Source organism: Pleuronectes platessa, chromosome 3, assembly GCF_947347685.1.
Source record: "Pleuronectes platessa chromosome 3, fPlePla1.1, whole genome shotgun sequence".
Taxonomy (NCBI): Eukaryota; Metazoa; Chordata; class Actinopteri; order Pleuronectiformes; family Pleuronectidae; genus Pleuronectes; species Pleuronectes platessa.
This window is the reverse complement of record NC_070628.1, coordinates 19,579,522-19,589,619: the sequence shown is the minus strand read 5'-3', so window position 1 is coordinate 19,589,619 and position 10,098 is coordinate 19,579,522. Positions and strand designations below refer to the sequence as shown.

Below are 10,098 nucleotides of genomic sequence, written 5' to 3'. Positions count from 1 at the left end.
AAACAGTTATCCTGGAAAATTGTATTGGATGATGTGTAAAATAGTAATAAAATGAAACTATTGAGCACAGAATTAAGATAAGTTTATAAAAACCCTTTACATGTGAACAGCTCTTACTGTAGATAGAAATGGATGATCCCATGTTGTAGAACATGCTCTTGGCATCCTATCTGGTGTATTGGATGTTGGAATTTGATGAGGCAACCTGGTGATATGGACTTTAAAAGTATAGTTTCGGATTGGTGGACTTCGGGAATAATAACCGAGAAACATTACTCGCGATCTCAATAGAAGGGTCAAATACATGCATTTCCCAGCCAACACGGGAGCCTTGACATCTACAGTGAAACTTCTTATGCAAGTTTATCCTCAAATGTAAGAAGCTGTGTTTCAACTGTGTGATAAACCTGGGTTTATCAACGTTAGTTAGTAACCTGTGCAATCTTGCTAGCTAGCAAGCTGCAACTTGCTAGCTTCAGCTTACACTAGAATTGTTGACATAATTTTTACCTTGCTTTTAAAATACTAGAACTATGTTCGATCCCCATATGTATTTCACTCACTGACTTTTCCTAAAACCGTGTTATTCACCACATTTAGGGGAGTTTGTTTTGAATTTGGATTCATTAATGATGGTTAGCAAGCACATGCAGTGCAATCTTGCTAGCCAACATTCAGCTTGCTAACTAACTATCAATCAATCAATCAATCAAATTTTATTTGTATAGCCCATATTCACAAATTACAATTCATCACATTGGGCTTTAACAGGGTGTGACATCCTCTGTCCTTAACCCTCAGCAAGAGTAAGGAAAAATTACTAAAAACCCTTTTAACAGGGTAAAAATACATAGAAACCTCAGAGAGAGCCACATGTGAGGGATCCCTCTCCCAGGACAGACAGAAGTGCAATAGATGCCACGTGCAGGAGAACATCATCAATAATCAAAGTCTCTAGCAGCATTTGATGAGGGTAGACATCCCGAAGGACAACCCCAACATGACATGCCAAGCAGTCCCGCTGGAATCACAGTCCATGCTCAGCAACCATCTAGACCACGATCCACCATCCAGACCAGACGCCACTCCAGTCCTCAGTCACCGTCCACCGCCGCCCACCAGGACCCATCACGAGCCACCACCACCGCGGTGGCGCACACATAGCAGATACCGATCCGTACGTCAGGCTCCGAAAATGTGCAGTTTTGGGGGGTTAAAAGTATTTGCTCATCACTCCCATCATTCCTGTGTAATCATATGGGGGAGTGATTAAGTTGGAGCCTAGACGCCAAACACTAAATCTGTTGTAATAAATATATTACATGATCGAACGTGAGTTCTCTGACTGAACTGTCAACTAAAGCAACAAACGATGCAGAAAGAGGTCATCAAGGAAATACCTTGAATTAGAACGTGTGGGTCCACAGTAAAATGGATTTCATACCAGCTTTCATTTTTCAGTTTGCACGTGCTTTGAACATATTCATAATGGAAAAGCAAACACCACCTGAGCAAATATCGACTTTGCTGCTGAGAACCAAGCACGGGGGCCAACTTTGACCTCTACAAACAATAAGAGATCACGCTACAAAACATGATGCATATAATATTTATTTTCCAATATGCATGTTACATTAGCATCACTTTTCTTTTAGATTCCCTTTGCATATCAAGTTGGATGGCAATTGCTAAACCAAACATCTTCTGAGCAAGGAGTACTTCAAATGTTTCAGTGCAAACAGCTAAAGCCAGGTTAATTGAAATAGGAGAGCCCCCACCCCCAAATCTTTAAAAAAAAATCATCTTTTAAAAGCCAGTAGTTGAGATTTATAAACGAAAAGAACAAAGCTGATCTGGTGACCATCCATACAAACAGGATGGATTTTCTTAGGGGAAACCTTTTTTTTTATTAGGTTCCCTTGTTTCGCAGCAAAGCCTCGATTTACAAATGTCCACTTCATATACATATATTAATATTAACACTGTGAATAATATTATATAATCTTGTTACACTTTCTACATTAGGTCCCTATTAATGAAGTGTTTTTATAATTACATGAGGTGAAGTTTAGTCCATTTGGAGTTCAGGATCACTCGAGAATTCTGCGTATCCACGTCAGGATGACAATAATCTCTTGCAGTGGTTTTGGAGATTGTCTTTTCTTCGTCATAGATATCGTGTTGCACACAGGAGCTCTGAGTCCTTTACGTGTGACCTTGTGCGAGCGGAGGCCGGTGGCGTGTCGGTGGAATGATCGCCCTCTTCTCCGCAGTCACAGTTCATCGAACACTGGTCGAAAAGGCATCGTCTTTATCTGGCATCATTTCAAACAGCAGAAACATACGATGTCAAGCACCCAGACGCCGTGTCTCACCTTCTCTCCTCATTTTACAGTAGATATCACTGGTTCATCTCTTTTCTAGTGGGCACACCTCCATATCTTTATTTCCATAAACCCACTTTTCAAATCTTTCTACAAATTAAATTAAAACATCTTTCTCTTTAAATATGAATCAACCCCTCCGTCCTGCTTCCAAACACTGGTCCAGCCTCTCTACATTCAGATTAAACTCTACTCTGGTGTCTACATGGAGAACTGTTCCTCCCTCCCTCCCCTACTAAACTCCCCGCTTCACATCTATGCTAAACTTACTTAACTTACTAACTACAGTTCAACTGCACGAGTTTCTTACTTTTCTTTTCAGTGCCCTGCTACCATTTCATCAAGTCACAGCTTTGTTTGTGTACCAGTCATTCTAACGCACAAGCAGTACACACACCCCAACACACGCCCCACACTAGAAATGAATGGACTGTGAATTACAATCGAGTGCAACACGGCTGTACGTACAGAGATGCACATGACGATTCAGAGATGCAGATGGAACATGCAGGCGATCTGAAGTGGGGAACTGGAAGTGGATTGGTTGAGTTGGTCGCTGTGGGAGTTCACCTTTTGGCAGGCAGGGATTCTGGCAACAGGTCAGGTTGATGTAGAAGTGATGTGAAAAACACAGAGTGGCAAATTCTTCGACAACCCTTCCTCATTTGGAGGATCTCTCTGACCCGGTGGTCAGAATGCGACAGATGATGCCAATCCCAGACTTGATGAAATTAAGGTTCAACAGTTTAGAGAATCCACTGGGATCCTCTACAGAAGAGCAAAAACAGTTGTTCAAAGTTTCCGAAGTCGCAGGAGCAACGTCCTGTAGCCTTGACGATTCATGAGCCTGTGATTTGTCCCTTGTTCTTGGTTAATCTCCGTCTACTTCTCAGCGGCCCTCTGTCAGCAGTCTGACACTTCAGAGGTGTCACTGGTGAGCTTCCTGCGTTGCCTCACAGATTTCTCCTCATCCTGCCGAGCAAAACAGACGGTCAAAAGTGTAAGGCTTTCATTCTTAAGAGCTCAGTCATTTCCAGCTGGTAAGTGGACTTTTGTCAACAACTCAAAGCACTTTAGTGCCCAAGAAACATTCATCCTTTAACACACATTAACACATTCCTACTTTTTCTATCACACTCCAGAGAAACACATTACTGGCACAGCTGATTAAGGCAATTCAGGATTCACGTCTTGCCCCAGGACACTTCAGCATGCACATTTGAGGGATTCAGAGATTGAAACACCAGCTTTCTCTTTAGAGGACCACCTGCCTCCCTGCTGTGGTAAATATGAACTGCGACAGTGATGGAAGTGTAGGTGGGACCGAGTCAAGATAAACTCCATGGCTTCAGGCTTTAGCTACACTGACAATAAGAAAACTATGGGATCACCAGACATATCCTTAGTTCTCTTTTTGTGAGCACTTACACTCTGGAAGACTCCATTCTGCCCCCACTCTCCAGGGGAGTGGTCGTCAAGGTCTTCTGCCTCTTCCTCCTCTTCCTCACCCTCCTCCTCTCTCACCGTGTCCATCCCGTCTTCCTCGTACTCCGTCAGACAGTCCGACTCCTCTGCTGAATGGAAAGATTAAGGGGAGCTGTGACACATAGGATTTACTGTGTGTCTGAGTGACTAAATTATATTGGCGACATCACCTACAACATTTCAATAAAACAAACCAGGTGAACGACATGACCACTTCTTTCTAACACGTATTAAATCCAACATGATTTTGAAGAAGTTCACGTCTAGAGAGGGAGACAGCAGCAACAGGGACTTACTTACACGATGTGTGCTTAGAAACAATAATTTGTGTTAAGACTAAACCAGTGTTGAGTGATATAATGAGAAGAAACATTTTAACCACAATAAAAGGAACTGATTCCTCACCATCTGCAGCTACATAGGTTTGGACCGGCTCTATCCTGGACACAATTTCTGCAAGGTCAGTGAAGTCAGCTGCCGGACACGTGCAGGACTGCGAGGCAAGAAATGAGAATATTATGTATAAACATTTATGTACTTATTTATTTATTTATTTATTTATGGTATAAGTGTGTGTGTGTGTGTGTGTGTTCGTCTCACGTCAGTCCTCTTGCTATTGTTGTAGTCGGCTGAGTGGTGGTCCTTCAGCATGTTCTCGATGATGTCCCCTCGGGCCCAGCCAGTGAACACCAGCTTGCCATGCTGGAAGCCCACATCCTGGGGTAGAAGATGATTTTAAGTGTTTTGAGTTGACATATACTTGCTATACACACTGCACTACATTAAGTCTCCACTCTTTTATACTGAGTGTCCAAATTGTATCAGTGAGTAATCTTATGCACTATGTGGAGCCCTCAGCAGATAATGATGTGTCACAAATCGATAGTCAATACTGACTGACAACTGACTCAAATAAATGAGTGAATTAATGAACTCAATTCATCTTAAGGCCATATTTAGAATGTAACTCACATAGATCTCATCAAACTTTCCAAAGTCCATGGTCTTGAAGCGGTCGATGGGCGGTCTGATGTACTCGCAGTAAGCACTCTTCTTCACCACCTCTAACTGTCGCACACAGGACACATACGCCAGCCGAGACTGGATCTCTGCCATGTCTGGCACCTGCACAAATGGAAGTGGAAAATAAAATTCACTATTGACCCCACAGGAAACGGTCAGAGACTCAAATGGAGCACTCTGTGGTTATCATCTTGCCGAGTCATCAAAAGGACCAGTGCTTTGTGCGCCACACCAGTACAGTACCTTCACTTTCTCTGCCCAGGGATTGATCCGTTTCCACAGCAACCACCAGCCGGACAGGCTGTCGCCATAGTTACAGAGGTCAGTCTCATCTTGGCTCCCCACGTCAATGGCAATGACTGTTCTGGCTCCCATGTTCCTCGCAATATCCGCTGTTTGGCGCGTAGCGTATACACCAAAATTCACACACGTGCACAGACACACAAACACAGCACGAAAAAAAAATCCAGCGGCAGAGATGGTCAGACAATGAGTTCTTGTTTCAGTGTCATCTCACTTTCTTTAACACTTTACTTAAAGAGCCACAGTGTTCAAACAGACTAGCAACACAAAAACATCACTTTTTTAACTTGGCAGACACTTCAGGGTATTTATAGTAAATTTGGGAGTTCTGGAATTAAATGGAATCTGGAATTCTGGAATTAAAATATATATATATATAAAAATGTAAAGTTTTCTGGCCAACAAGCAGAAGGCCTGACATCATAACATCTCTAACTGACTTGTTAGCGTTAAAAACAGCCTCGGGGCAGTGAGCGTTTTTGTGGTGCTAAGACTATTCAAAGTCAGAAATGGGAAGACATCCCAAAGGCCCAAAGCACTGATCCGGCGTGCCAAGAACAACTATAGCTGCAGCTGATGGAGCACAAACAGCACAGCAACAAACTTCGGAAATGAAGAATGCTGATTTTACTATAGGCTCCCTTTCCATGGATCAATCTTTGGGCCCAGAAAGAACCATATTTCACAAACCTCTGAGACGTGTACAGCTCAGGAGATAACGACACAATCCTCAGACCGAACATAGAATTACAATATCCCAGCACAGAGTTTGGTGAAATATGGCGTTGTTTCATTAGGACAGAGAACAATGTTTATCAGTAATACACACACAGACATTCGGGGGAGTTTTGTCTGCACATCATAATGAAACCAAAATATAATTCATCTCACGCAGCTGTTATTTTGCGTAAACATTACAAAGATGTTCAAATTCAGTTTGCAGCAAATCCTTCAAAAATACTTGCACGTAATGTAGATGTATATAATGGTTCCCAGACAAAAACACTTCCCCTCTTTCGAAACAGCCTGCAATCATCTGTCCTCTCTGGTTATAGAGGCAAACACTGATTTCAGAACTGAGCTTCAGCATAACAAAGATGTAGAGCTGGGCGATAAGGATGAAATCATTCATGACAATGTTAATTAAGATATTATGGGATATTGACAAATAAATGTGTCAGAATGTGGGACATGTTTGCAGGTTACACCAGACCACACTCCTTGTATGTCAAATTTTATGACTCGTTTTTTGGGATATTTAAATGACAGCTTGCTTTTGAACAATTTGTTTGAAAAATTATATGATGATAAAAATCAAAACATAATTCTGATAAAAGTCGATAAATGATAACATCGAATTATCGCTCAGCCCGACACGAAAAGTGCTCACTTCAGTATGAGGGGAACTTTAACCTCAAAGCAGACTGGTGTCATGTGTGTCAAATATTCTAAAGGTTTTCTTAAAGTTTTCTAAAAATGTTTAGTACGTCATAGATCAAATGTGATTCGAGAGGAAACCCCCCTAACCCCAATTTAAATTTCACACATATCTGACGCCAGGCTGTTTGAAAGACAAATAAAACATCCCCCATATGCAGTTTTATTTTATTCTTTCAGTGTTTAATTTTTTTTTTTAAACCACAACCATGAATTATTGTCAGGATGCTGACTTTTCCCCTTCTAGTAAAACACTGAACTCACTCGTTTTATAATGTTATTTCATCTTGATTAATATGTCTCAGCAGATAAGTTTATTAACTCATGAAATGAAACAGCTTTATCTTCAGTCGGGGAAAACTCAGACCTTCCTCCACCAGTATTAGGAATATATACTTACCCGACCTATCATAACTTCCATCCTATCTAAACCCCTCCTAAAAATTGTCCTTATCCCCCGCTCCACCGCCCCTCTCCTCTGGGGGACAGGAGTCGGGTGGACACTTAAGGATCGTATAGTATACTGATGGAGGGGGTGAGGGGGGTGCCACCTCTACTTGCCTGGCAGATTGTTGATGTAGCCACCGTCCATTAGCAAGTTGCCATCTTTGGGGTCGCAGAGAGGCGGCAGGTACCCTGAGAGGGTCATGCTCGCCCGCACATAGCGCCACAGAGAGCCTGGTACACCAGGGAGGGGAGGGAGGAAGGGAGGAAGGGAGGGAGGAGGAAGGGGAGGGGGGATAACAGCTCAATATTGTTTGCTACATGTTATTAAGTTAGTGTTGACAGACCACAATCCCAGTGCCAGCTGGGCCAGGCTGGCTAAAAGAATGTAGCAGGTCCCTGCAATGGCTTGTAGGACTGTGGCTCTGCTCACCTTAGACTCTGTTGTGCACCACTGCAAACCTCATTACCTCGCACAGAGAGCCTGTGACCTGTGCAGAAGGTAAGTAAGTAAACTGCAACCAACACAGAGCAGAGCAAGGCTGTTTGAATCTCCAAACTATGTCCCAACAACAGCGCTTTGAGGAAAGGTAATCAAATGAATTATCTTGTGTTTCTGCAGAATCCACAGATACAGAGACCAATCAGATTCAGTGGCTTAAAGAGTATGCCACTGTGTCAAGACAAGGAGCAGCAGCTGGTGTTGTGACAATGTTTGGAGCAGTTGTCACCATGAACATGGCAGGGAAGCGCCAAGCCTGCTCAGTCCTGCAGTGCATTCTGTGCCAGCAGGGGGCATGAGCAGGCTGGGCGCTGCATGGGTTGGAAGGATAAGGAGCACCCCAGAGAAAAGGAAGGAGTGCAACTGTGTGTGGAGTAAATACTGAGGTCGAATTATCCTACTGGAATAAGGTTGTAAAGGAAATACTACCGCCTATTTTCATTTCTTTGCCCTACATTTAACTTAAAGGCTTCATTCGGTTTTTAACAGGGGGCTACGATTGACAACAGCAGGATCCAGAACACATATACCCAAATAATAAATAATAAATATAAATATGAATAAAGGGTAATATATGCCATCAATATATGTTATATTGATAAGAAATATATAGATAGGCTCACTGTATGCACATAAAAGCAAGCAAAGCCAGGGGGAGGACAGGGGCTGTGCAGGAGAGACTGAGCATGATCCTGTTGGTAGGGATGACTGAAATGAAACCACTTCACAAAGACATTGTCAAACGAGCTGCACTTCAGTCCAGAGCAAAAAAAGCTTTACGCTCACTTTAACGCACCATGTTCCCTGCAGCAGTAGCGACAACAGGCAGATGTGATGGTGACATGGGGCAGCCCTTCACTATCTCCAGGAAGTATCATCCAAAACACACTGTGCTGCCTCTAGAGCGTAACGAAAACAGCTTTGGGCTTGGAACCAGGACGACCAGCTACAACAGGAATCGTGACCATTAAAGATTGGACCTACAGTCCACAAAAAGTTTTTGAGAAGGCAGTACACATCCATTGTAAATGATCCCTCAACATCCAGTGCTTGAATCTAAGTAGTAGAATGTAGTAATGCAATATATTAGTGTCTTGTATGTATGTAAATATGATTTAATATAGTGTATAGTCTCCTAACCTACTATATTAGTGTAACAATAATGTCGTCATCGACAAGCTACAGTACTTCGTTCCTAATTGCAGCAAAGGGAAATCATGGTTGCTCTGTGGTAAACATAACATAATGCTAAACGATCCGTTAGCAACATATTATGCGGTTGAAGTATTGACCTCCACCAATCAGACATTAATATTACTGACGATTGTGGGTACTATAGTGCTTCCTGAAATCGCCAATGAAAACAATTTTTTCCTAAAAATGCAGTTGATATCATACCAACTACAGGAGCCCTGAAAGTCTCTATTCAGATAATGAATGGGATTTTTACTTCCTGAACTGACACACTTCCTCAGCTGTTGAGCTCTGTGCACCTGATCTCACATTGAAATTCCAACCAAATCCAAGTCAAGTCTGATTTGCATCAGCTAAACAGAGCTTACAGCAAGCAAATGCCTTTCTGTTTGTAAACTAAAGATCTGAAGAAGGGACATTTTGGCTGGAAACACAGGTCCTTAAAAAACCAGAGCACCATGGATCTCTCTATGACCTGTAGATGTCCAGATATTCTTTGGAAACACCTCACAGAAATGAAGGTCAGCAGTTATATTCACAGTTAGGGCAAAGTCGTTTGAAGAAAGTGTGTTGTGCATGTGACTAACAAAGCCAATGGGAGAGAGAATATGTCCTATTTTTCAATATGTAGTGAAATATGATGCACAGATCAGATCTGATCCTCATATCTTGGAATTTGTCTTTCCTTCCAAACCATGGGCTCCCGGATGTCCATCTGGTCAGGATAGTTAGTGAGAGGAGAAGACAGAGGAGGAGGGGAGCCAAAAGGTTGACTGTCGACTTAGGGATGGGGAGGTTCCGGTGAGTGGGTGTTTAAAAATCTGACCTGGGACATTGTTAACATAGCAACCATCCACAAGCAAGTGGCCATCCTTGGGGTCACACAGGGGAGGTAAATAGGGGGTGTAGGAGGCGCTGGCTCTAACATAGCGCCAGACGCAACCTGTCAGGAAATGGAGATGGAGAAGGAGGAACACATCAAATACCGGCCAGACTCCATGTCACAGATGGAAATAGAGAGCGACAATAACAGAGAGAAGCGTTGAGGAAGAATGCAGAAGAGGAGAGAAAGAGGAAGAAATGATCGCAACAAGGAGAGGAAGAGTGCAAGAAGCTGCCGAGAGCAAGACAGAGAGGAAGAGGAAAACAATGTTGACAGAATAACTTATGTCTATGGTTTCTAGCCAAAATTCTAGAATAAGGCCAATATAATCCTGTGACTGTGATAACATAAAAAAATGTAAATATACAATCAATGCTACAAATAACAAGTGAATTATAACAGATGTGTCCAAATTAACTTCATATCTTGAGAACATTGATGCA

At 42.5% G+C, this 10,098-nt stretch overlaps 1 protein-coding gene across 9 annotated transcripts in view; it reads right to left on the bottom strand.

Moving 5' to 3' along the window:
• Positions 1 to 1,593: 1,593 nt before the first annotated feature.
• Positions 1,594 to 10,098, bottom strand: part of pnpla6 (patatin-like phospholipase domain containing 6) — a 38,138-nt gene continuing 29,633 nt past the window's right edge. For 3 of the 9 annotated variants that reach the window (XM_053417909.1, XM_053417910.1, XM_053417913.1), the window contains 8 exons: positions 9,599 to 9,715; positions 7,194 to 7,310; positions 5,136 to 5,284; positions 4,842 to 4,994; positions 4,470 to 4,586; positions 4,275 to 4,362; positions 3,813 to 3,958; positions 1,594 to 3,356 (listed from right to left, as the gene is read on the bottom strand). In XM_053417909.1, coding sequence (XP_053273884.1) covers positions 3,288 to 3,356; positions 3,813 to 3,958; positions 4,275 to 4,362; positions 4,470 to 4,586; positions 4,842 to 4,994; positions 5,136 to 5,284; positions 7,194 to 7,310; positions 9,599 to 9,715 — 956 coding nt within the window. In that variant the 3' untranslated portion in view covers positions 1,594 to 3,287. Of the gene's footprint in view, positions 3,357 to 3,812; positions 3,959 to 4,274; positions 4,363 to 4,469; positions 4,587 to 4,841; positions 4,995 to 5,135; positions 5,285 to 7,193; positions 7,311 to 7,341; positions 7,568 to 9,598; positions 9,716 to 10,098 lie in introns of those variants that run through there. The other 6 variants (XM_053417916.1, XM_053417917.1, XM_053417911.1 and 3 more) reach the window with 5 other exon arrangements.